We start from the raw sequence: 27702 nt of genomic DNA, 5'->3' as shown, positions 1-27702 counted from the left end.
GGATCAAACCCACAACGGCCTGGATACCAAGCGAGGTAGTTAATATCTCACCACCGTGGCACCCGAACATGGGACGTTGGGGAACCATCGCTGGGGGCCATCAACGGCTCGATCCACGCGCCAATGTTGACCCCACCGTTGCCCGTTTACTGGGTTCTCATTCACTCGCTCGCTCTCTCGCTAACTCTCTCTCTCAAACTCTCTCTCACACTATCTCTCGCTCTCTCTCGCTCTCTCACTCAATCTCTCTCGCTCTCTCACTCGCTCTCTCACTCACCACGTGGTGGCAGCTGAAGGACTTCATGACGGACGCCTCGTTCAGGAACTCGATGCACTCCCGCATGGAGGCGCCGTCGTTGACGGTCTTGACGGCGACGCGAGTCTCCACCTCGTCGGGCACGATGCCGCGCGCCAGCCCCTCGTAGACCATCCCAAACGAGCCCTGGCCCAGCTCCCGCAGCAGCACGATCTTGTCCCGCAGGACCTCCCACTCGTCCGGAACGTACACTGGGAAAAGAGAGAAGGGGGTAACGGGGGGGGAGGAGGGGTAGGTGGGGGTTAACACTCCAGAGCACGTAAACTCGCGAGGGACCCGGCGATCCGTTTGAGCAAATGGCATAACCATATCGCATTGATGTCATACCTGGTGTGCAGCGCACAGCCTCCTCCTTCTCTGAACTTGAGACAGAATTCAACGTGAAGCATTCGGGTCGATGAATGATCCAGCACTGAGCCATTCAATCAAGCGGTGGTCAATCGCTTCCTTATCACTGTTCCATCGCCACTAACGTGGCTACCGTTCCCATCATCAACCGATTGCTCCACTCGAGTTGGGGACTGGGTCGAGGAGACCGGCCGTTTCGTCTCATCCACCACGCTGCGTTCAACCGCTGCCACTGCCCGCAGGTCACACAACTCAACTCGCTCTCCGCTAATTCCCCGTCGGATCGCTCGACTCCAAACCTTACTCCCCTTGCCACCACCACCACCAGCACCGTCTCCTCTCTCAAGGTCTAGCAGCCTCGCTCGATTCACCAAAAGCGTATTCTTGTCGGCGAGTAACGTGAAGAAGCACTGGCGGTTCGCGTGAAGAGGGCGCCACTGTGGCGAGATGTTAACTAGCTCGCATGGTGTACAGTTGTGGGTTCAATCCCAACCCTGAAGTCTGCTGTACATTTGGAGTTTGCATGGTCTCCCCGACATCGAGGTTTTGTTTTGCTCGGCGACGCTCACGGCACCGCGAGACTCGGCTCCACTTCATCCCGAGGTGCTCGGGGGGGTTAAGGAGAGCAAAATGCAGGGCTTGATGCGGACAGAGCGTCCCACAATGACTCATCTGGAGAGACGTGGGAACAAATGGCCCTTCCAGATCGGGGGGGAATAAAGGGGACATATTTGACGAACAAAACCCACGCAGCTGCCACTAACTGGCATTAATAAGGAAAATTCATTGATTTTTGTAATTTACCATTCTCATGAATGAACTAAGAGCAGATGGCGTGTAATTACATCCAGCTGAGAGTCCTTTCAGACCAAAAGTTTGTTTTCCGAGTGACTTCAGATGGAATGGCTGAGATAACTATTTGGAAAAATTCTCAAGTACAGCATTACATTTCGGAGGAAAATAACCGTCACTTTGAATTCCCGAGCAATCAAAGGGAAAAAAAATAAGTTGCAATTAAGTTGAGCAACCCCAGTTCACTTTTTTTTTTTCAAAATGGCTCTTAAATATCAAATCAAAACGTTCGGCTAAAAACCAGGCAACTTAAAATATATTCTTGGTTCTTTCGGTAAAGTCACGTAGAAGGGAAATAAAATAATAATATAAATATAATACAATAAATATAAAACAATAAATATTTATATTATTTTATTATATAAGGGAAATAATAAAATAACATGAATATAATAAATGAATATTTACATTATTTCATTACTTCCCTTCTATGTGACTTTACCGAAAGAACCAAGAATATGAATCCCTGCAGTCACGAAAGCTTTAAATCAAAACTTAAAATATAATTTGTGAAAAAGCCGTGGGGGAGCACGCGCAGCCACGGGCTGCGCTACAAAAAATCGCAATCGATTTCAGTGCTCGGGCCACGTAACGAGCAGGAAAATCAATCGCGGATCATAACACTGGCTGCGAAAACGTCCACGCGTTGACGACACCCGATTGGCACACAAGTGACGGCATCGCATTTATGCCCCCGGCGCTATTTAAGAGCGAAACAAGAGGAGGATTTCTCCCTAACTCTGGCTGTCGCCTGATGAGGCTAGTTGCAATTACCGCCGAAATGTGGCGGTACTCGAATGGTAAATGTTGTTGTGGGTTTAATCTCCCAACACACCGGTTTGCTGAACTAGCAACGGATTGGCCTCATTTGGTTTACGTGACAAACCTTGCTCACTGGCCGTGTCGGGTGGCGGCGGGTTTAACGACGCGTTTATATTTACGTGATCTAACCCCCCCCAAAAAAAAAATACCTCTATCATGGAATAATATTGGTCACGAATGCCGACCACGTGTTAAACTCATCTTCGTTCTTTAAGCCGACGACAAAGCGACGAGCGTCTGTCTGTAAGCCGTCTTCATTCTATCGCCGCGACTCCGCCGTAGCTTGCCCGTTCTACCGCGCGCGTATCGACAGGCGTTTACGCCGCAGCGATTTCGCTTCCAAAGTTCCGAGAGGCAAATATCGGCCGCGGCGTTTGCACGGAACAAGCGCGTGATCCGACGACGCAGCACTCGCGTGTATTCGGTTCATCTTTGATCGAGGGCAAAGAGGGGCCCGTTCGTGCCGTCACCGTGTCGCAACCCCTAATACAAGGACAGCACAGGTGGCTTTAGGCCGCTAAATTATTTCATGAGCCACGCGCGCGCACACACACACGTGTGCTCCTGTGCGACTGGAGTTGCCATTTTGACCCAAGTTGCTCTCTCAGGCAAAGAACATTTAAGCACTTGGTTAATTCCATTCAGGTTGTATGTATGTACGTAAACATTCTTTTTCGCACCGTACGTAAGCAACCCTGCTGAACGGAGATGCACATTACCTCATAAGCCAATTTGGAATGATTGTTCGCAAATGCAACAAAATGTTAATTCATCTTTATACCTCATTGTTATTTTAACTTGACACCAAGCCGTAAAGAAATTTCACCAAAAAGCAGCTGTTGCCAGAGGTCGCAAACGGGTTTTGATTCCTTACCCGTATCCGGCCGCACCAGGTACCCGTACCCGGGTACGGGTAGCTGGGTATCGGGTACGGGTAGCCGGGTATCGGGTACCCGATTGCGACCTCTGGCTGTTGCGCAATTGGTATTGCACTGGACTTGGAACAAGGAGGCAAGTATCTTTACATTCCCCCGCCGGGTAAATGTGTGCCGAGCAAAGGCAGTCGGTCAATCGGAGGCAGTTGCAGGCATCGCCAGATTGCCAGCGCTTCGCGGTTGACTCAGACCATCATCCATTCCGGTGTTAATAAAACGAATACCACTTTGTGGGGGGGGGGGGGGGGTCCAAACAGCAGTTCTCCGAGAGACTTTTAGACCTCGATGCTCATTTGCGAAAGAAAAATCACCAGACTTCCTTGACTCGACTCCCGACTGCGCCTTCAAAAAATCACGTGCCGAAAGAAAAAAACGTGTTCCAGACCTTTTAAGATGACTTACTTTCGTTGGCGCTGACGTACTCCGGATTGTCGGACGTGTAGAGTCTTCCAAGGGGAACATCGACATTGTTCCTGCGAAAGAGTGAGCGCCAGAGAACAATTCAGTGACAAATGGCAAGTAGCAAGAAGTAATCCACAGACAATGTGCAATATTGAAAGCCCCACTCAAGTTAAGAACTAAACCTGACGTGACACTCTCTCCTGACGCGCTTTCGGGTTGTACCGCGTGTTTGTTCAGGCACGATGTCCGACGTTTCTCTCCACGAGCTTGCGAGCTTCCTCAGGAGCAGTTACAGCTACACGTTCTCGCTCAATTACAGAGCGAAATCAGTGGCTCCAATCAAATCTGAGAGCTACACAAGCGCCACAACAATACGCACCCAGGTGGTTGTGTACACGTTTCGCTCGCTTTACCCAGGTTCGGTCTGCACGTGTGATTTCACGCTGTGTATGCGGCAAACCTAGATCTATCCAAAATACGCGATATTACGCGGTTTAAAATCCCTCCGATGCGGCGACGTGGTCAGGCGTGGGACAACACTGTGCGTGCACTGTGTGCACTACTCGGTTGGCAGCTGTCTCGTGCACCATTTGTTTGGAAAACATCTACTACCGCGTAAAGCGAGGGAAACCTGTACAACAGTTCCATTGCAATTCTGTGCACCTACCAAGATGGTGCCTTTTTTATTAAGGCACACAGCAATAAGGCTGTTTATGGCATAGAAACAGATAAGAACATTTGAGTACATAAACGTAGATTTGAGTGCGTAAACGCAGAGGCCATGTTCGTACATTATTTATATATATATATTACCAGGTAAGATCCTCTTAGATGTGTAGCTATTTTTCAGAAGTGACCTGGCCACAAATGATAGCCCAACAAAGTGGTTCATCACGTGGACATTTATAGCGGCAGCCAAATAATCTAAAACGCACGTCAATTCTAAAAGTCAATTCTAAATGTGGAGGAGAAAAATCCAAACAACCACGGGGAGAGAGAGAGAGAACACACAAACACCAGCAGGGCCGAGATCGAACCCACGACCTCCTGTATACCAGGTGAGGTAGTTAACATCTCACCACCTGGTTTTCCCAGGTGGCGGCCCGCACTCGCTCTCTCTCCGCAGTCAATCACGCGTAGGCCTTCGGTGCGGCAGTCGTAGGCCACCGTCACACGCTCCACGACACTCACGGGGCTCGTAAGAAATAACGGGACGGCCGTTTTCGCTCACCTCTTTCGAAACACAAACACCAGGGCGAAGAGGACGATGCCTGCGATCACCACAATCGTCAGCGTCACCACCACCGGCACCACCACGTCGTTGCTGTTGTAACCTGGCGCAACGAACGAACAAACGCGTTTTGCCCGCGACACCGAAACGCCGTCACAGGAAATCGTGAAGACCGTGTTACTCCTGGAGAGATTGGTCTCCGCCGCAGGAATGTGGAATGTCCACCCACTCACCCAGGAGCCGATGGGTGCCACCAATTTAAGTTCATTAGGGTTCGCAGCCACTTTTGACGCTACGTGAGTGTCAGTAATGTTACACGTTTGGTACAAAGAATATAATGATAATACCTGCGAAAAAAAAATGTTTTAGTTTTTGTTTAGTGGCGAGTGAAATACGAATTGTGCCCTGGGTCTCCCCACTTCATCAACCAGCAGTGACCAGCATCGTGAAGTATGGTCAACACTGGGAGGGGAGGCCGTCAGCCAACAGTGGACTGACAAACAGCGGTGTAAAATGGGCACTTCAAGCATGCCGGCATAAACAAATGAGCAACGGGAACTTGCCCCAAGAGGGCGAGCGTGTGCATTTCACCGATCCAGATGTTAACAGCATTATGTCTTAAGTGATCAGACAAACGCCGCAGCCTGCGATGTACAGCGCGTCGACGATGGCTGTTACGAGGAGTGCTTGGAATGCAGATAATTCAATTAGGCGCACTGACCAAAACTTGGGAGCATCCACTCCTGTGGTCGGGTTCACTATCCGGAAATCCCCAGTCCTAGTGTGGATATTTACCGAACAAAGCCATAATCCTAGAAGACTATTTCCATGTTTATCAGATAATCTCTCGGACCTCCGATTAGCACGGTTGGCTGCTTACGGTGTGAAACAAGTTCAACATCTATGGGACCTTTTGCCAGTATCAACTGCCCAACCCGAGCGATAAATCCTCTGATACTGGCATTGTTTTTGCACTGTTCGCCTTTTTGTGTTCTCTGGTCTGACACTGGTGAGACAAGGCGATAAAAAGAAGGCTGACTCTGGTGTGGGCCAATCAGTTTCAAAGACAATGCAGAAATTATCAGAGCGTGTTTGTTTGCCTGATCAACACAAGTACGTGTTGTTAACGCAGACTTGATACCTTGCAAAAGGTTTATCTATTTGGTGTCTGAACATCTAACACGTGCTGTTCTATTGCCAAAAAGGGTAAAAACCTATCCTTGTTTTTCATACATACACCCATCTCTGAATAGGATTGGCACTCACAGCAACGTTGACGGATTGCAACCAAGAGCAAAACGCGTGCCCTCAAAGCGAACCCGTTGCCACCTTTGGTGTTACATGGTCCGCGAACTCCAGGCCGAGCGCTAAATGCCGAAAAACCCACCGATGTGTCCCTCGGCGGCTTCAACGCACACGCAGGCGCCCTGTGTTTACACCAGGTGACCCCGGGGGGAGGAGGTATGCAGGACATCTCGTCCTGATGACGGTGTGACTACAGTCAACTTCTGCTCAGCGGGAGGTAGATCATTCTCCTCTGCTGTCCCCGTTACCTTAATCTGCTTTGTCCCAGCACACCGTGCCACTGACACCCCCCCCCACTGCCCTCCACCACCACCCCACGTGTCCCCTGTTCGAAGCCAAGGGCTCAACAAAACTTCCTCTCTCTTCTCTGCTTATGAACGACTCTCTCGTTGTGTTTCGGGAAATAAAGACCAACAACCAAATGGTCATGCGCGCGCCCCAGTTTTTTGCTGGTACAACGGCTGGAGAATCCACTGTGAGCTGTAAATCGTGTTGTTGCACCAAAGTTGCACGCTGCGATGACCCCACCACTCACTATGGTCGGAGATGGTGAAGGTGATGGGCTCGGTCCACGAGCCGTTGCCGGCCAGCGACGTCGCACGGACTTTGGCCGTGTACTTCCCGGGGATGGGCAGGAACATCTTGCAGCCGCCCACCTTTTGATACTGGGACCGGGAGACGCACTTGGGGTTTTCCGGCTGCGGGGATAAAAAAAATTCGAATAAAAAATGTGTTGGCTGCCACTGGGATTGCAGACTTGCATCCTTGAAATGAGGTAAATCATCTCAAAGCATCAAGTGCTAATTCTAGATTTGAAGCTTTCGTGACTGCAAGGATTCATACTCTTTAAACCTACGTGACTTTACCAAAAAAAACAAAGAGCATCAAGTGCTACCTTGTGCTACCTTGGGCATGTTTTTAGTAAACGATGCTGCCGCGGACGGTCAGAGCACTGGTTCGATTCCACCTCCCCCGCACTGGAGTTGAAACTAATTATCCGAAACCTCACCACGCCAGTCCACCGATGCCACAGTTCGTCGATCGGCAAACCCCGTGTGGTCGGGTGAAGTGTGTCTTCCTCCCACATCTTCAAAAAGTGTGTATGGCCGGCATGGAAGATTCCGCCAAAATGCTCTCTTAGAGGGGCTCGCGGGAGCTGCCCCTTCCACCGGCAGTGGCACGCAAATAACTCGAGGGCTGAGTCTCCACCCTTACACACGTCCCTCTGTAGTTCACGACGCCAAGTTGACACGGCGAAAGCGTCATCAGCTCTAGCGCCCCTTCACCGTTGGGCCGCACCCGGCCCACGAGTTGGGCAGCTTCGCCGGACGTGTTTTGTTTTATTGCAACTCAACGCCAGCTCGGTACAATACGCCAATCGCAAAATGGGGGCGGTGGCGGGAGGAACAGAAAGTCCGCGAACAGCGAACCCAATTTCGGCGCAACAGGGCTGAGAGAAGGTAACTACCTCGCCTGGTATGCAGGAGGTCGTGGGTTCGATCCCGAGCCCGACGCCTGCTGTATATTCTTTGGGTCTTTCGGTAAAGTCACGTAGATAGTTTGAAAGAAAAAAACAAAAAACTACGACGTTTCGATCGCAACACAATCGGTCGTCATCAGGAAAAGGGGGTTAGCTTCTCAAGGCAAACTGTTTATAAAGGTTTGAAATGGGCGTGGCCCAAACGTCAGCAGCATGGGCGGGGCAGCTAATGTTAATGTGAGTGGTGGGCGGCGACCGCGACGGTGGTGGGTTTTCCACCAATTAGAGGGCAGCCAGGTAAAAATTTGCATGTTAATGGCAGATCGGTGAGCGGCCTCCATGACGACCGCGCTGAGGTGGCTATGTTAATGTGAGAGATTAGCATGTTAATGTGAGAGATTAGCATGTTAATGGGAGATCGCAGAGCCACCGCCACCTCTAGGTCGGCACGTGAAGGTGGCTGTGTTAGTGTGAGAAATGTAACCTGTCAATGTAAAGCTTTCGTGACTGCAGGGATTCATCTTCTTGGTTCTTTCGGTAAAGTCACGTAGAAGGGAAATAATAAAATAATAAAAATAAAACATAATAAAATACAATTCTCACGACGTTTCGGCCACAACGCAAGCAGCCGTCCTCAGGTGAAGAGCAGGACTGTCGGAAAGACAGCGTCTGAATGTTCTTCACCTGAGGACGGCTGCTTGCGTTGTGGCCGAAACGTCGTGAGAATTGTATTTTATTATGTTTTATTTGTATTATTTTATTATTTCCCTTCTACGTGACTTTACCGAAAGAACCAAAAAAATGTAACCTATTAATGTAAAATCGGAGAGCCGACATTAACAACTAACATCGGAAGGTGGTAGGATGGGAACAGCACAGCCGGTTATGACTTAAACTGGTTGATAATGTCCTTCCAATGATTACTCAGTTTGTACCCATCTTCTCGGTGGAAATTGTGTCTGTGTCTGTATACAGTATATGGATGGCTTAATGAACGAATCTTTGTTGATAGCCAGTGGGTTTGCAAAGTACCATCGTCTTAGAGAAATATTTAAAATCGGCGTGCATTTAGAGTATTTGGCTGCTGCTATCAATTTTCACGTGTGATGATGAGCCACTCGGCCGAGCTCTCATCTGTGTCCAGGTTGCTTCTTAAAGAGAGCTATACAGCTCAGTGAGCCCTAGCTGGTGAAATACTAAATAGTTTGAGGTTTTAGTTTACAATTGGGCTCACTCCCCCACCCAGGTGGGGACCACGTGCAGGGGGGGACATGAAGGTTTATATGGGGAGGGGAAAGGGGTAAGAAGGCAAGGGGTAACGGGGAAGATAACTTAATTTATTTATCCAATGCTTTTAGACGTGACTGTCGTAGATTCAGAGCGCCAGATATGCAAGAAAAACTAATTCATACACATGCTCGTCAGTATAATCTTGGTTCTTTCGGTAAAGTCACGTAGAAGGGAAATAATAAAATAATAAAATATAAAAAAAAATACAAATTCTCACGACATTTCGACTGCAACACAAGCAATCATCATCAGGTGTGAAATCCACAGCAAGAAAATTTGAAAAAAGTGGCGGCTTTTCCTGACGTCAGCACCACGAACAGCGGTTTGGCAGTTGGTCAGATGGACGAGTGTTACGTGCGAGTGGGACGTCAGCCCACGTAGCCACAGAGCCACGGAAGATAACTAACATACTTGGGGAAGAAAAAGGACAGGGGGAGGGAACGGGAGGAGGGGAACCGGGGGGGGGGGAGGTGGGCGAGGGGGAAGTTCGCCGGAGGTTTCTGACGGAGAGGGACGGCGTCGTTGAGTCGCGACTCGCCTCCTGGTCGCGGCGGTAGAGAACTTCGTAGAGCAGGATGAGGCCGTTGGGTCTCTCGGGCTCGGCCCACATCAGCTGCACGCCGCCGTCCTCGGCGATCTTGTACGTGACGGGACCCACGATGTCGTCCGCGCCGGCTGTAACGCGATGACGAGAAACGCAACGGTCACCGGCCAGCCACGGCATTTTCACGTCATGAGCAACGGCGGCAACTCTGGTGGCGTGGGATCGACAAACCCACAACTCGGTACAATCCCATCGAGCGATGGAGTCCTCTGGTCTAACCAGTGTGAGAGTGTGTTCAAAGGTGCGTTTCATAAACAACGACTGGTCCTACAGAGAGAGCAACGACCGGTAGTCACGCGGAGGCTTGTCTTGGAGATCTGATTGGAAGTTGCAATAACAGTGATGGCACCAGGCAGGGCAGAAATTGGGTTTGTCCAGATTTGGGCAACTTATTGTTTTTTTTTTAAACAAGAAAAAAAGGAGCAGAAAAGATAGTCATTGACGACTGCTATAAATCTGCTCTCTAGTTATGTTACGCGAGTGACAACTGCCCATCTGAAGCATGTAAGTCGGGTTTCACAATTAACGGCAAAAGTGGAATTCCTGAAATTCAAAGGATTCCGAAGAAATGGTTTCAGGGCTGTCTGCAAGCATTTCCGATCCTCCTAAGAATCTTAGGTATGTCACCTGAGACAAGACACCGAGAGCCGTTTACTGCTCATTCCCCCGGTGTCGTCTTTCAACTGTTTAATGCCGCCTTTCTGGCTTTGGCGTCAAATCGGAGAGTTCGAAGGCTGCTACTGAACACGCTTTTCGGTCGGCGGTCGTCGTCATCGTCGGGTGGAATTAAATCAAAACAAGCCGCTGCGGTCGAGAGCAACTTCCTCCCTGCGGATAGTGACACGGAAAGAAAGATTTAGATTTTTTTTTTAATTGTCAACAATATCGTTCCAGGGCACAACCGCTGGCGGGTGGGGGGAGGGGCGGCACCCACCTTCGGGCATAGTCCTGGCGAAGACGTAGCTTGGCGTGCTGCAGCCGACGCGCTCCGCCTCGTGGTTGCAGGCCTGCACGTTGACGAGGTACAGCGTGAAGTGCTGCAGGCCCGAGATGACGGTGCGGTCGTGCATGTGCGCGCTCTTCTGCCCGACGGGGAAATTCTTCGGCTCGTGGCTCTCGGTGGGGGCCAGCGGCGGGCGGACCGTGCCCGCCGTGCTGTTGGACGGGGCGATCGTGGCTTTGGCATCGCCGATGACCGTGCCCTCGCCGCTGCTGGACACATCCCTGCGGCGCCGCGACGGCCTGGGAGCGGCGGGGACAGAATGTTTGTAACGGACACCGTTAACTTTACGTCCTCATTATGATCGCGCGGTCGATTAGCACCCGCACCTCCAATTAGCACCAGCACCTCCTACATACGGTGCGGAAGAAGTTCCACATACGTACATACAACTTATCCTGGCTCTGACGATGACCTCTGTATGACTTACACATCGATGTAGGCTCACAAGGTAGGTTACGCGATCTAACCAAAAAACCTCTATTATGGATATTGGTAGTGAAAGCCTATGTGTTAAACTCACCAGGTAGGTTTTTGGAAGCAACATTATGATTTATAAGTGATTTGTGGGTTAGCCCACTTCATGAGCGGACCAGGTTTGTGTTCTTAGAACTCTCCACCACCAAACGCAGCCGAACAAATTCGAATGTCGCGTGAAAAAGCTTTCAATGATGCGCCAATTACTATTGTTCAGCTCACCAGGAAGTTGAAGAACAATTCTCACAAACTAATCAGATCTTCATTCTGACTTCCTGGACCCAGTCCTGACAATGCTTTTTAATAACCCCCACTCCTCATCTCGAACACTATCATCTCATGTACAATTTTAAAATTGCTGTCATTTTCCTTGGAATAAGGAGCCATGTAAATCTATATAAGATAAGATGAGACATTCGCGACAGAATGTAGGGTCTTGCAGCTCGCTCCGAGATGCTGAGAAACCATGGGTAGTGGACGGGGAAAGTCAGGAGGGGGAGATGTTAACTACCTCCCCTGGTATGCAGGGGGTCGTGGGTTCGATCCCGCCCTTGACGCCTGCTGCTCTATATTTGGAGTTTGCATGTCTCTCTCTCCCCGTGGTCACGTGGATTTTTCTCCAGGTCCTCCTGGTTTTACCCTGCCACTATAAAAACATTTTTACCCTGCCACTATAAATTTCCACATGACGTCGAGCTATCATTTGTGGCCAGGTCGCTTCTGGAAACGAGCTACATAGCTCAGTGCACCTTACAGGGTGAAATAAAACAAAGTTTAGTTGCATAAATAGTTTACAGTTTAGGTAGAAGTGGCAGACACACAGGGCACACAGAGCCCGCACCAAGAACTCTTCTCTGCATCACGTTCCGTGACTCGAACGGGAACTGCTAATTGTTGACATTCACTAAGTGACCAGTGGGTGGCAGCATGGCCACATGGTGCCACCCACCCATGCATGTTGAACTTCTTTCGCACCGTACATAGCCAACCGTGCTCATCGGAGGTTGCGGGGGGGAAGGACAACAAACTAAAAACACAAAAAGCAGCTCTATAATGCAATTGAGCTTTAAACGTAGAAGCTTAACCACGACTCTGTTCCCCTTCTTCCGCACACCCCAGGCCCTACCAGAACGTGACGGAGTTCGACGGGCAAGACGCCTGCGGCTCCAACAGCATAGCTCCCGGGTGGCACCGACCGGCTCCAACATTGTTTTTCCACTGACGCATCCAAGCCAGGCTGGGGGCCGTACCGCCGACGTCAACATGCGACGATCGAGTTGGGACGCGTGTGGACAATGCGGCGACGCCGTGTTTGAGTTGACCGACTGACGTCAACCCCACAGGCTTTTTTCGCACGGTCACGATACAGACGTCTCGCGAGGTCAGCGTATCATCGCGGTTCTGGCTACGGCGATTGCCCCTCGCACTGGTTCAGTTCGGACGTGCAATTGGTAATGGTGCAAGAGGCTATCTTACCGCCATTCGCCTGACCACCCAAGAAGCATAACGCATATGGCTCAGCGTCGCCACGCGAGTCCGTAGCAAGGTTCCAAAACTGCCTGTGCAGTCGTGCCAACATCTTCGCTCACACATTTAGAGCTGTTAGCTGTGTACGGAGACTGATTAGGAGAATTTTTACACTGAAGTTGAAGAAAAAAAATAATGTGGGCGTGCACAAAGCAAATCAAAATATCACTTGATTGAATATTTCCCGGGCGCGGTGTAAGGCGTTTACATTATTGAAATGTTGTTTTTCTGCGGTGGCCACGCCTGCAAATAAATCCCTATAACGTCACTCCCAAACCAGGTAACTAATTATCACAGACAACTGATATCAATCGTGCTACATGAAGAAACAATGACATATCTTTTGGCAACATTTAGCAAAAACCAACAGTCGCTACGCACATAGCGGTTGCGCTGCCATGCAAGTCTCCCTCCCCCCCCCCCCGCTGTGCTTTCGGGGTCGTACCGCACGTTGTTCGGCGCGACGTCCAATGTTTTGCCCCCACATGCTTCTTCAGGAACACGGCGCGTGGAGCGAAGAGTGGGACATCGTGCCAAACAACACGCGGCACGACCCGAAAACAAAACACACGGAGGAAGTCAAAACGGATTGCGGAAAGGAAAAAATCAACTCAAGCACTTCTGCACTCACGCCACAGGAGGGCACGCAAGGAGCGGAGAACGCTAGGCCGGGGGGGGGGTTGGAACGGACGGGCAGCTGGGAAAGGCGCCAGACCCGCTGTTGGGGTTTTTCCTTGACGACACTCTGCCGAGGAGCGGTTGGCGGGGCGGAGAGATCCGTGGCGGCGGGAGTCGGTCACGTGACCACGCGCGCACGCGCGCGCACCACATCTCGTTCCCGCGCGATTCTCAGAAAACCCTCGGGCCGCCGCTACCGCCGACGTTGGGAGGAGGGGGTTGAGGAGGGGGGGGGGCGGCCGGTGAGAAGAAGTGGGATTGGCGGAAGAAAACCAACCTGGGCACAAAGATCCAATTGTGCAGGAAGTTCTCGAAGGCCTTCTGGAAGGCCGCGTGCTCCTTCTCCCGATCCAGCTCCGCCTCCTGCTTGGGCCGCGCGCACGTCGACTCGTCGCCGCCGGCGCCGCCGCCGCGGCCGTCGGCGTCCGTTCCGTTGGGCCGTACGCCCTCGTCGATCGTGCCCGACGCGTGGTCCCGAGTCGGCACCTTCAGGCCTGGGACGCGCAAAGGACAAAGATGACGAAGCCCCGTGTGAGCCGCACACCAGAGGCTTTATTTTGCTAGAATGTTTGCCGATACTTGTGGATGAATTATGAACGAAGTACTTTTTGTATTCTACCAGGTAAGTCCAACGGAGCTATTTTTCAGAAGCGAGCTGGCAATACATGATAGCCCGAGAAAGTGGCTTATCATGTGGAAATTTAGAGCAGTCAAATACTCGAAACACGTGATGCCAAATAATGAACGCATGTTGATTCTAAATGTGGAGGGAAAAGCCGGAGGACCCGGAGAAAAATCCACGCGACCACAGGGAAAACATGCAAACTCCAAATATACAGGCATCGGGGTCGGAATGGAGCCCACGACCTCTTGTATACCAGGCAAGTTATTTTTTTTGACATACACACGAGTACGAGACTCATTCGCAAGAGTGACCCTGGGGAGATTGATTACACTGGTCAACACACTTTTTCTGGCATAAGGTATTCCAACAGTTTTAAGGTAATTTTGGAGTGCTGATTCCAAATCTGGCATCAGTGTTTGTCTATCACATCAAATATTGCATTTTCAATAAAAACTGCAGAAGAAAAATATTAAATAAATGTGAATATCTACATAAAATTATATTATAAACACACTATCCTAAAAATACAGCACTATATTTTAACACTAAAGCAGTCACTGACTCGCAACAATTTCTGGAAAAATCAATGAAAATGGGGTATGCCGATAGCATAAAATGAGATGTGATAGAGCAAATCTTAGATCAGATTTGGAATCAGCACCCTGAAATTAGTCTAAAACAGCTGCAAAAGTCCAGGCCCCGGTGGCGGGAAGGCTCCGCCGCCGCCGCACGTACCGGGCAGGCAGTAGTCGAACTCGTAGAGCTCCGTGTTCTCGGCCTGCTGCTGCCAGCGCACCACGTAGGAGGTCACGTTGCCGTTGGGGAACGCCGGCGGACGCCACTTCACCAGCAGCTGCGACGAGGAGTTTGACACTGAGAAGACATCCTGCGGCGTCGAGGGCGCTGCGTCGGAGGGCGGATGAGGGGGGGCGGGGGGGGATGATGACGTAAAGTTAACGGCGTAGCTCTTATTCATATGATAAGCTCAACAAAGTGGCTCATCACGTGGAAATGTATAGCAGCCAAACACTCTGAACGCACGTTGATTCTAGGTGTGGGGGGAAACGTCGGAGGACCCAGAGAAAAATCCACGCGACCACGGGGAGAGAGAGAGACGTGAAAACTCCAAATATACAGCAGGCGTCAGGGTCGGGATCGAACCCACGACCTCCTTCATACCAGGCGAGGCAGTTAACATCTTGCTACCGTGGCGACAAGACGGCGGAGGAGAGCCGTGCAGCGCGTGGGTATAGCGACGCGCTAGGTCGAACGGCGGACCGGACAATCGCGAGTTCAGTCTGGTAAGGGCAGCACGGATTTAGCACCGAACGATGCGTGGATCCACCGATTAAAAAAACACGCTAAAGATATGCGCGTAGAATCGTGCTGCCAGGGAACAGATTATGTGAATTTTATGCAAATTACATGTAAATTATACGATCGAGTAACACCGTGGCAAACATCACAACAACGAAAAACTAGAGACGACAAATGAGCAAGGGTAAAATGCAAAAGAAATAATGATTCTTGGACGCTGACAATGAGTCCGTGACAATTCATTACATTTCCAAAAGAGGTGAGAATCATCGAATGCCGCGTGCCGATGACGAGCACGAAGTGCGATCCCGAGAGAATGGTGACGGGCTTGGGCCTTCATCCAGCAGATGATCAAAAAAAAAAGGTGGCGTGGCTTTTCATTTCCCACATGCGTGCGTGCCCGCGCGCGCGCGCATGCATCCGCTCACTGCTGGCGTTGGTACGCAGGTATATGATCTTGCTCTTGGCGCCATTGTTTCCCCGGCCCTCGTCTGACGAGGTGAGGACGAAGGCCTTGACGAAGATGGCGTACTGCGTCCAGGGCTGCAGCCCGCGCAGCAGGATGCCCGGCGACGAGCTGCCCCACGAGCCGCCGCCGCCGTTGCCCTTGAGAGGCGGAGGGTCCACGTCGACGGACGTCCAGCTGTTGGAGCCGCAGGCGTCCTGCCCGTCGAACTCCGTCACGTTCTGGTAGGGCCTGGGGTGTGCGGAAGAAGGGGAACAGAGTCGCGGTTAAAGCTTCCACGTTGAAAACTCGATCAGCTTTATGGAGCCGCTTTTTGTCTTCTGAGTTTGTTGTCCTTCCTGCACCTCCGATTAGCACGGTTGGCTCCGTAGGGTGCGAAAGAAGTTCAATAGCATACATGCATATACTTCACCCCGGAGTTTTAGTGTTACGTTCAAATTTAAGAAGCGGACGATACACGCCTTCTCCGTCACATTTATGTAACTCCACGTAAATTAAAATAAAATCGTTGTTCAAAATATTTTCTAAGCCACACGCAGCCTTCTGGTAAGTCCATCATTTCAGCAGCACAGGTTCAAGGCAAGCAAACTCCAGGGGCGGTTTCAACGTTCAGTGTTTTCACCATCAGCCAGGCTTTCTTAAAACAATGCTGGTGACCTGCCCAATGTTTACGTTTGTGTTACACTCCACTTACATATTTTATAATTCACTACCCATCTAGCTGGCCATGACCAAATCAGATGCTAGGGTTTCATCCCTGCTGGAAATCGTCACCTGGGCACAGCCATCAATCGCCAATTTATATTGCCAAGCGGCTCAGAAATTCAAGTATTTTTTATTTTGCCAGGTACGGCCCACTGAGCTATAGAGCTCTTTTTCAGAAGCGACCAGGCCGCAAAAGTTAGCTCAACAAGTGGACGTTTATAGCAGCCAAATATACAGGCGTCAGGGTCGGGACCGAACCCACGACCTCCTGTATACCATGTGAGGCAGATAAGTTCAGAGTATTTGGCTGCTATAAATGTCCACATGATAAGCCACTTGATTGAGCTATCGTTTGTGGCCAGGCCGCTTCTGAAAAAGCGCTACATAGCTCAGTGGGCCTTACCTGATAAAATACAAATTGCTGTTTATAGTTGTTAAAATCACGCCACTGCGGTGATTCGGCATGGCCCGAGGGCAGCGAGGATGGTGAGAACCTGGGCACATAGCGAGCCAGCGTGGGTTACTTACGCCTCCTTGTAGAAGACGACAAAGCCCAAAAGGTCGCGGTAGTCCGGCAGGCGGTACGACTGCCAGCGCAACAGGATCTTGTCAAAGGTCATCTGGATTTGCGTGAACGTCAGGACCGTGCTCTCGCCTGCGAGCGTTCACAAGGGGGGGGGGGGGGAGCGAGGAAAGGGCCGGCGGTCAACCACCGCGGCGAATCCACGCGTCGGACGAATTGAGGTTTTAAAATGTAGTGCAGGCACGGCGTCATGCCGAGTGCGATATTATGGCCACGGCATTTGACCGGCCATCGAACGACGACGGTCACACCGCATCGTGCGCTTTCAGACGCGCTTCTGCGGCCGTCTCGGAACGCTCTTTCCTTCCGATGTCAGGAAGCCACGGGAGCTATGCACTTTTAAATCATCTGGATTGAAAACTCGTTTGCTTTTTGTGTTTTATTGTCCTTCCCCCGCACCTCCGATTAACACGGTTGGCTAAGTACGGTGCGAAAGAAGTTCAACATACATGCATATATCAGTGGTAAGCGATATCTCAACTGGTTCTGAACCCCCATGTGGCCCACCGCACACTGACCAGATTGACTGTCAAAGTTATGGCCACACAACCCCCATGACCGACAAGTGTGGCGAGTGCTTCAAGCTATTTGGACACAGGGCCTGATGAAGGCCTCCCCACCACCACGCCGTTTCTGCTGTCACGGTGGCCGTCCAAACATGCTTCACCAAGCGCTGTGGGCTCGTGCAATTTGATCGAGGAAGCTAAGGGGTGAGAGCGAGTGAGCGAGCGAGCTTGCGGAGGAAGAGGGGGTGTGTTCCCAGGGCCAGGAATCTAACTGCGGTCGCCGGGCTTGTCAGGTCGGTGCACGTACACGAGGCCTGGTCCCCGTTGGTCTTGAGCGAGATGTCCGAATCCTCCTGCCGCCCCTTGGTATGGGTCTTCTCCTCCATGGTGTAGATCTCGGACAGGCAGAGCTTGGGGTTGAAGTGGAAGAACATCTTGCCCTTGCGGATGGTCAGGTTGTGTTTGTCCCAATCCCACAGCTGCTGGAGGTTTTGGTTGTCGAGCACATAAAAGGAGTGGTTCCTGAAGAAATGAATTGAGGATTTAATTAGCAAGTTGCACGTTAAGCCTTTTTCCCGTTCCGAGACATCTGCAAACTGCAGGATGGGTCTCGTTCACAGCCGAATCTCAGAACACACAAGGCGTAGCGCCGTTTTTGTTTAAGACATTGTGCTCACCGCAGAAAACTGTAGCGACACGACCACACTCTACGATAGCTGGCGCCAAACTGTGCCACATGCCCTCCCGCATGGCATTGTGGGAGCCTCGGTACCGATAAAGTTATTTTACACATACGTCATGGGAACGGAATCAGAAGAAAATCTCATGATGTACGCGTACATCAGCAGTCTTTCTTGCGTGGCATACAAATGACATTGGCAATAATAAAAAAAAACACGTGTCGCCCGGTCTGCTAATTAACTGCGTTCATTGTTATTCACAACTAAGTTTGGATGTTAACCGTCGTGCCCCGTTTCCCTTCCCCCTTCCGTTTATGACGAGAATCACTTCCTACCCGGGATCCTGGGAGTCCCCGTGGATGGTGTGGAGGTTACGGAAGAAGGAAAGCGAAACGAGCGCGTAGGACCGCTTGATCTTCACCGAGCCGGTCACCTCCTCGATGAGTCCCAGGTTCGCCTCGAGCTCGGTCGCGATGTTGTCTGCGAGCGGAGGGGACAAACGCGGTCGTTTTCACGGCGATTCAGTTTAAAAACCACAGTGCGTTACACATCTACTACGACGCACCAAATGACATTCACACCAAATGTTTATATTGAGCTAAACTGTAAATACCATAGGTGTTCTGCTTAGTCAGCTGGCAGCCGAGCAGTGAGCATTCTGGATAGTCACGTGATCAGGAAACCTCTTCTGGAAGAAAGAAGGGAGGCTTATATATTTATCTATTTGTTTTTTTTTATATAAAGATAACGGTCGGTCACAGGCCTGGACTCGAACAGGGGAAGAGTCAACGGCACTTTCCAGACCCACGGGGCGGGGGCAGCAGCAGCTGGGCGCAAAAAGACGATCCTGCGCCAATACCAAGGGCCACACTCTTCCGAGCCGTGTGAACTCACCAACAGGTGATAGTCTCACCGTGCACAATGCGCCGCCTGAATCGAGTTATTTCATTAATCACTGTACGCCGCCCCATTTCACGCGTGGCTAGGAAACATTTGATTCGGTTCTTGAAAATAGATTTATAACTCGACGCAACTCTGCTCACAGATGAATAAAAAAAAAAGCCTCCGTATTCCCCAGGGGGCCCATGTCCCACTGTTTTTGGTCAAAGGCGCGCAACAAATGGATCAATCGATTCCCGTGCTTGCGAGATGTTAATCGAATCGGTTATTATTATTACTTTACGATAATGTAAATGAAATTCCAAAGAGGCACTGCGTTCAGATTGACGGAATGGATAAAATGGTACGAACGAGACTGAAAATACGCCAAACAAAAGTACAGGGTGAGTGAAAAATCACATACAACGGAAATTGACTCTTGGAGAAAATTACGACCTCGAATCATAAGCATGAATCATGACATGCCCGGTGGATGAATAATCAATTATTAATAGAGTCCATTACCGAGGTATGTCATTTCTGTGTAAACAATTAGAAAATAGCCCACTAAATTTTCTTCCAATGACGAAGGCGCTGGATGGATTGAGAATGACCGAGCGGAGGAGGAGACCACGACTGGGCCTAGTTCGTTGAACTGCGAGGATCTCCCAAAAGCGAACGTTGATCGTTGAAAAAAATCGCGTCCCAATGCACAGCAAGAAAAGAAAAAACACCGCATCCCCCGCACCCGCCCTGGATCGTGTCAAAACAGGAAGGATGTGGCCACGTGGGGAGCACGAGGGGCTTCTACCCCATCCCTCCACCCCCGGCCAGTGGTTTTAGCGGTTTGGGGGTACGCGGCTGGGCCCGTGTGTCCCCCTTTGACCTCCTTTAGCCCACAGCGGGTGGGATGTTTCATCTGACAACGTGGAATGCTGCTGCTGCAGCTGTGGCAGACCGCGCCCGTCGTGACCCCGGTGCCAGCGCGGCCGTGGAGTTAAATCGGTCGCCCGGTCAGCGCCGTTCCAACCCTGGCATCCCGAGGAAGCGCACGTGCGTGTGTCCCGCAGAACAACGCGATGCTCTGCAAGAGGTTCCCCCTTATCCTCGACTCGTCCGGCTGGCAACGGTGGCGATGCAGTGGAAGAGGGCGGCGTTAGGGGTAAGAGTGAACGTAGCTTAAATCGAACAAAACTCCAAGCTGTAGGTAAGCGGTGCTCGTCTCTTGTCCACAACTCCGAGAGAAGAGTGATGGACACTCCACTTTCCGACGGCACTTTTTTTTGGGGGGGGGGGGGTTAGTATGGCCACAGAGGGGGGGGCGGGTGGCTGGGCTTGAACCGCAAACGTCCGCAACAGGTGGCGAACGAGCGATTGCTCGGAGGGCGGCCGCCACCGTTACGCGTGACGCGACTGCCGCTCTATGAGCGAGGCCTCCGCGGCTGGCCGGACGGGATGGAGGTGGGGGGGGGGGCGCCGATGTCGCAGAGGGCCCCCCCCCCTCCAGGACGGGCCACACTCACTTCCGCCGCGGATGTTGATGACGAGGTTCCCTTCGATGATGGTGCAGCCGTGCAGCTCCTGCGCAGCCGTCACCGAGTCGATGACCTTGGTGCCCACGTAGCACACCTTGGGGCAGAGTCCGTCGCACTTCTTGCACGACATGCTGCCGTTGGACAAAAGACAAAGATCCCCCGTATAGCCTTTACGGATTGTAGGAACAAGTGCTGTATGCGAGCACCTATGAAGGCTGGCACAACACACGAGTGGATGGGTGGCCAGCACCACGCCCGGCAGCCTTTGTCTCCCCAGTGGCATTATTTACACACTGCACCAAGGTACTCATTTGAGGCCAAGTCGACCTAGGGGAGGCCCATAACCAGTTCAGATAATTGTCACTGGTGATGGCCATGAGCGGGAATCGAACTCGGGCCGCCGGGTTCATAGCGCAGTGCGCTAACCACGGCGCCACCGCTCCCCAAATGCCGTCAGACGGATACACACACACACGAGCACAACCACCACCGCCCATCATCGTCCGCAGCAGCAGCACCACAGGCGTCTATGATGTGAATGAACAAATTAATTAGTGCGGCTCTTGCCCTATTTGTTAGAGGTGTAACGGTGCATCAACCGATATCGATACAAGAATCAAGCGTCGCTTTGATTGTCGCGGCCACTTTTGGCTACAAGGGGTCACATGACAACATTATAGAAAACGTACGATATGATAAAAAGTAATATTGCAAATGCATGCATCTTGAGCATAACAACTGATTTAGCTCCCAACACCAGAAGGCTCACATTAATGTACCATCGCCTCCGAACATTTAATTGTAATGCTTTTTTATTTTACTCATCCACACCGCAACACCCATGGTGGTAGGCATCTCCAGTGCTTCTCACACGACTTTCCTGTGGCACCCAACTTTCTCCGGAATGTTATCCCGATCGCTGTGGGCGCCTTGTCAAGAGCGCCACCCTCCCGTGTGTTAGAGAACAGTCCGTGGAAGAAGATATCAGAGAAGTACTTCTGAGATCCCTTCTTAAGCCCACACAAAGGGGCAGCACTGTCCCCCCCCCCCCACCGACCTGGATAATGTTCGTCACATGACAATCAAACTGATTCGTTAATTGCGTTGAGTCATTGATGAAAGTGCTGAGAACCATTCGCTCACTACGACTTGAGGACCCATGGTCATTATCGGCAGCTGCCTGGAATCGAACCCAGGATCTCAAATCAACAATGCCAGGTGCGCTCCTAACTTTTAATCAGTGGCAGTGAGATGCCACAAGGCAGGCAAAAGCGGGACCTTCAGCTTTGTAAGTTTTTGTAGAGCTGTAAAAAAAAACTCAATGCTGTGTAACGCCTGGTTCGTGTTAAAACACTGCAAGGTAGACCTGCAGAGCGGTTAAAAACATCACCCCCCCAGTCTCCACCCCCGCCTTGCGCAACGGGCGGGTAAACAACCGCTGGCAACGGGGAGGATCGTGACCGCCGCCGACACAGACTTACATAACTCAGATGACTGACACGCGCCTGCCTGACACGTCGATGATTTAAAACGCGCCACTGAAGGGGGGGGGAGATTATTAATACCGCCTCTGGCTTCACGCGCCCGCGCAAAAAATCACGACGCTCGCCAGGACAGCGTTTGAGCGCGGGCCTGTGCACTGCAAAGGCCCGCACCTCCGATGAGCACGGTTGGCTATGTACGGTGTGAAAGAAGTTCGAAATACGTACAGACCCGCGTAATTTCGCGCGCAAAAACAGCGGCGTTTTTTAATAATTCCGCTGTATTTTTAAACAATCAATCTTCAACAGGCTTTTTTTGTTTTGCTTTCCCGTTTAACCTTCGCGACACTTCAAGGGTTGTCCCCTTCTGTTAGCGCCATGACACAGCTGTGCTTGTGGGGAGGAAAAAAAACACCCAAAAAGGAAGCAGCAGTCAACTGAGCGAGCCGCTGTTCGCGGGAAATTCCGTAAACACCAAATACTTTACTTATTCATCCAGGAAGGCTAAACTGAGGCATAGCACACATTTTCAGGAGGGTCCTGCCACATTGGGTTTCTATTCCAAGATGTTTCCAGCCAATTAACGACGCGTTGTGTTTATTATACACACGTGGAAGGAAAACCGGAGCACCCGGAGAAAACCCGCACGCGCAAGAGGGAGCAACGCTCTATCCCCGTGCAGATGGAAAGAGAATGGCGATTAGTCCACACTTTGCTCTACCGCCGTCTGCTGGGGAGCCAGGGGTACGGCTCTGCCTCGACGCCCACGGGAAGGGAGTTCGCACGTCTGTGCGGCGATTCACCAACCCTCGGCGCCGCCTCCGCAGCGCTGGTTTACAGGCGAGCGATGAATCGGTCTGTGGTGCTCGTCGGACACCAAGCACTTGGATTTTTTTTCTTTTTTGTACGCGCGTGTAAACGGCGGCACGTCGAGCGCTATTTTAAACACAGAAACCGCCGCACTTTTTTAGTTTGTTGTCCTTCCCCCGCACCTCCGATTATCACGGTTGGCTACGTACGGTGCGAAAGAAGTTCAACGTACGTATATACAAACGCGCACAACGCGCGCTTTACTAAACCGCGGCGGCGCAAACGCCGCGACGATAATATACGTTCCTTAAATGGAGAGGCTTGGAATTATTTCCAAACTCAGTGCCGCGCGGTCACGACAGCCACACCTCCACATCACAAATCAGTGGCTAACCCACACACTTAGTGTGGGTTGGTGAAGAGGGGGGGGGGGGGGAGAGGAGGTTGAGTAGCGAGTGCAAGGAAGGAAGACAGGACCAGTTTAGCTAACAGATGCATCGCCGCATGAACGTAACGCAACACGTTCGCCGCGTGAACACCGAGCGGGCGAATCGATTACGTACGCGACTTGAACTTCTTTCGCGCCTCTCACCTCGTCTCGTTCTCCATCGTGTACCCGGACGGGCACTCGGGCCGGCACTCCCCGTCGTGCAGGACCCAATTGATGCACTCCCTGTCCGACAATCCTCCGCCTCCTCCGCCGCCCAGGCCGAGCCCGGCCGACATGGTCCCGGCTCCCACCGCCCCGCCGCCGCCGCCGCCCATCGTCATCATGGGCTGCTCCTCGTTCTCCTCCGCCTCCTTGACGCAGGCTTCGTGCAGCACGCGGCAGAAGGCGGCCGTCACGCAGCGCCAGCCCTTGAAGCGGTAGGTGCCCGCGGGGCAGTCGGGCACGCAGCGGACGGCAGTGCCGTCCACGTGGACGTAGTGGCGGCAGGCGACGCAGGCCAGGGGGTCGTCGGGTGCGGAGCAGCCCCCCAGGCACTCCTCATGGCAGCAGTCGCCCGCGGAGCTGCAGGTCCGCCGGCCGCACTTGCCGTCGCAAACTGGAGAATGGGAAAGAGAGAGGAGGGAGGAACGCGCATCGGGATGAAGAGTTTGTATTCTTAGGTTTTTTCGGTAAAGTCACGTAGGTAAAAAAATTTCAATTAATAAAAGTAAAATAAAAATAAATAAAAAATCACGACGTTTCGGAGGCAACACAAGCTTCCGTCTTCAGGTGGAACCGTCACAGCACGATAGCTGTATCAAGTGAGAGAAATTCCAAGAAAACAGTCCTTGTATATATACTGGTTGAGGGTGGGAGAAATTTAAATTTTTGACCTACTTGACTTTACCAAAAAAACCTAAGAATATGAATCCTTGCAGTCACGAAAGCTTCAAATCTAGAATGAAGAGTTTGCTTGAATTCATGTTCCATTGTGACCGCATCCGTGGATTGATATTAGGAGTGCCTGGGTGATGATCACGATGTTGTTGTTCACTTGGCTGCGAGGATTGTTTCTCGGCGTGGTGCCAAGTGCGTCCATCCAATAATGACGCTCGCAATCATTTAAAATGTATTTCTTTGGCTATGTCGGCTGGTGGTGGGGGGGGACGGGACTGAACCGACACAGATTTTCGGTCAGATTGTAACGTGGCCCAACCCAAAAATCCCAAAAGCGCCGCGGGCAACATGTTACGAGACGGAGGAACCTCTGGCTCAGTCATCAAACATCGTACACAGCAAAATCAATAAACATAAGCGCATCAAAATATCAAACTGCGCTTCCAAACTTTTTAGCTGCCTACCGTGTCCATTGAATTCATGAAGCTAATAAATACGAAGGGGAGGGTGGTTTAGCAGGGAGAGGATGGGGAGGGAGTGGCGGTGAATTTATCATTGAGAGTCCAAGTGAGGTGGAGAGAGTCTGTAGTTCGCGAGGCATGGGGACGGCAGTGACGTGTGGTGAATAATGGTGATGGTGAGTTCGTGCACATTGAATTATGAATTGTTCGGGAAGTGGGGTATTGTATCCTCTTAGAATTCGCTCCTCCCTTGAAACTCATTTTTTTCAATAGGGTATCCTTCCACTACTTCCTCTCCTCGTCCTTAAAACCTTCACCCCCTTCCCAACCTCCCTTCCCCTCCCCCAAACACTCAAACCCCATCCCTTTTCCTCAACAGTCAATAACTAATGTACCATTCACAATTCTTATAAAGCGCTTTGACAAAAGCGCCGTATAAAATCCTAGATAAGATGACAGAGGAAATTCGAATTCAGAACTTTAGAATACAGATTGTTTGCGCTGGCTTCAGAAGGCCCTAGGCCTGGGGTTGACATTGCAGCTACGCCGATTATGAAGGTGATAATACCACACGTGCCGTTGGCATTGTTAATAATGTAATAATTACAACCCCTTTGCCAATCAACCGCTGGATGAAGGTCGTGTCGGGGTTGCGTGGCCAGGTGAATGAAAGGGGTGGGGGGGTTGGCCTCGGACCGATTCAGGTAATCACTTGCTACTATCTTTATTTGAAGCTTTCGCGACTTGCTACTAACCACGATGGCCACGACCGGGAATCGAACTCGCCGCCGTGGTGCTCGCTACGACAGCAGTCGTGTATCGTCGAGAAGAACAAACTAACAGGTGAGCAGAGAGGACGGTTCACGTGAAAATCCTACACAAACCACAATCGAATCCGGTGACGGATCAGCCAATCATCGAATGCCTTAATAACTAAACTCTCCTTTCTAAATGTCTTGAAACGTTTCCATTATCCACATGTTTTCTTTTTGTAGCAGAGAGAACAAGACGAGCTCTCTTATCGAGCTCGGAGTGTGCGGGCTTGCAAAAAAAAAAATCTATTAAAAAAATAAGCAGTTTAGCGGGCACTCGTCAGCGGTTAGCGGCTATTTGTCACCCGGTCACGAGCGACAGCGGTTTCGCATCGTACCAATTACCAGCAGCATATTAAATGATCCCGAGGCTGACTTGCCAGGCAGACAGGCTTAACAGCCATTCTAGATTACACTTGATAAAGCTTTCCACAACCGCAGCCCCCCCGACCCCCCAGCCTTTCTTTCTTGCTCACCGCGTCGCTTTAAAACGTCGAGCGACTTAAACGAAACCGAGAGTGTGTTTCTCAACATTACAGTCCGCCAACTAGCGGCCGTCGATGAAGACGCAAATTCGTGCGCCGCTGCCGGCCCGCCCGCCCACGGCAGCTCGGTGACAGCCCCAGGAGGAGGTACAGGAGGAGGCACAGGAGGAGGCACAGGAGGAGGCGGCAGAGCTCCCTAATTATGGGCCCTGCTCAGAGTCGCGGATGCCGCGGAAGCCCGTCTCAACTGGCGATGGATTCGACTACGGCTAGGCGCGGTGGGGGGCGGGGGGGGGCGGCGCGCCCCAACGGATCTCCCCCCCGAGAAAGTAGCGCTGCTTCTTGGTGAGAGAGTGGGGGGTGGGGGGGGCCGCGGCAGAGAAATCTTAACGAGGCACCACAACAAGGATTTCCCCCCCCCCACCCCGTACACAGCGAGCACGTGGCCGGCCAAAATTGGAATGCTGCCCGTCGCGTCTGGCGCCTGAGCAACCCCCGTTGTAATACCTCTGGCTGCATTCGATGACCTCCCATGGAAATTCGGCAAATGATGCAGAGAAAGTTGATTGATTAATCCAGCGCTCGACGATTCATCTCCGATCACTGGCTCATCAGCGGTCAGTCGCCTCCTCATCATTATTTTATTGCTACTGACGCCATGGTTGCTGTCCCCATGAAATCTTCTTGGTTCTTTCGGTAAAGTCACGTAGAAGGGAAATAATAAAATAATAAAAATAAAACATAATAAAATAATTTTCACGACGTTTCGGCCACAACCCAAGCAGCCGTCCTCTTGGTGAAAAACAGGGCTGTCATTCAGACGCTGTCCTTCCGACAGTCCTGTTCTTCACCTGAGGACGGCTGCTTGCGTTGTGGCCGAAACGTCTTGAGAATTATTTTATTATGTTTTATTTTTATCATTTTATTATTTCCCTTCTACGTGACTTTACCGAAAGAACCAAGAAGATGAATCCCTGCAGTCACGAAAGCTTTAAACCGAAATTTAGTCCCCATGAAACTTCACTCGTTCATTTTTCCACGCATGTCGAGGGCCCGGTGTACCAGGACTGTATCTGCTCATCCGCAGTGCGTTCAACCAACCACCACCACCACCACCGCACTGCCAGGTCACAACTCTTCTCTGCTATTATCCTTCACTCTGCTCGACTTTGGAATTCCCTGGTCTCTTTCTCTCAAGTTCTTCATAACTTTGCCGAATTAAAAAAAGAAAACACCTTAACCTCTCAATTACCACGCCTTCAATAGTTGCTGGTTGTTACTGGCCGCTATGGGATTTGTGACCTTTCGAATCTGTGATCAGAAACGGTCACGTAAAAAAAAAAATCATGCTGGTCGTGCAGCAAGGGTTGGTGAATGGGGCGTCCAGGACTGGTTAACACTCATCAACGAAGATCGTGTTTTTGTGTCGTCTGTTGTTGTTCTGGCCTGCCCCTACTGGACATATGTGAAAAAGCGCTTCATAGTTTAACACGTCGGCTTTCGCGACCTATATTATCTAAGATAAGATGTTGATGGGTTAGATCGCGTTCTGTATTTACTCTCCAACACACCTGTGTGCTGAACTAGTAACGAATTGTCATGTTTGTTTTACGTGACAAACCTTACTAATTGTCTGTGTTGGGTGGTGGCGGATTTAACAATACATGATATTTACGCGATCTAACCCAAAAACCTCTTATGAACAAGACCTCTACAGCTCATCGGATTCCTCCAGCGTAAACAAAGACTCCGATTCTGATTTA

At 51.1% G+C, this 27702-nt stretch overlaps 1 protein-coding gene across 2 annotated transcripts in view; it reads right to left on the bottom strand.

The window, feature by feature from the left end:
* The window catches only part of LOC144949309 (insulin-like growth factor 1 receptor), a 116681-nt gene that overhangs the window by 6553 nt on the left and 82426 nt on the right, over positions 1–27702 (bottom strand). For both annotated transcript variants that reach the window (XM_078879264.1, XM_078879263.1), the window contains 14 exons: positions 23447–23900; positions 20552–20694; positions 18485–18629; positions 17777–17991; positions 16909–17035; positions 15638–15906; positions 14628–14795; positions 13545–13761; positions 10520–10827; positions 9520–9656; positions 6747–6909; positions 4907–5009; positions 3676–3746; positions 278–507 (listed from right to left, as the gene is read on the bottom strand). In XM_078879264.1, the coding sequence (XP_078735390.1) occupies positions 278–507; positions 3676–3746; positions 4907–5009; positions 6747–6909; positions 9520–9656; positions 10520–10827; positions 13545–13761; positions 14628–14795; positions 15638–15906; positions 16909–17035; positions 17777–17991; positions 18485–18629; positions 20552–20694; positions 23447–23900 (2750 nt within the window). The remainder of the gene's footprint in view (positions 1–277; positions 508–3675; positions 3747–4906; positions 5010–6746; positions 6910–9519; positions 9657–10519; positions 10828–13544; positions 13762–14627; positions 14796–15637; positions 15907–16908; positions 17036–17776; positions 17992–18484; positions 18630–20551; positions 20695–23446; positions 23901–27702) is intronic.

The sequence above is a fragment of the Lampetra fluviatilis genome, chromosome 53 (genome assembly GCF_964198595.1).
Source record: "Lampetra fluviatilis chromosome 53, kcLamFluv1.1, whole genome shotgun sequence".
Taxonomy (NCBI): Eukaryota; Metazoa; Chordata; class Hyperoartia; order Petromyzontiformes; family Petromyzontidae; genus Lampetra; species Lampetra fluviatilis.
Note: the sequence above shows the minus strand (reverse complement) of the source record. Positions and strands in the feature narration are given on the sequence as shown.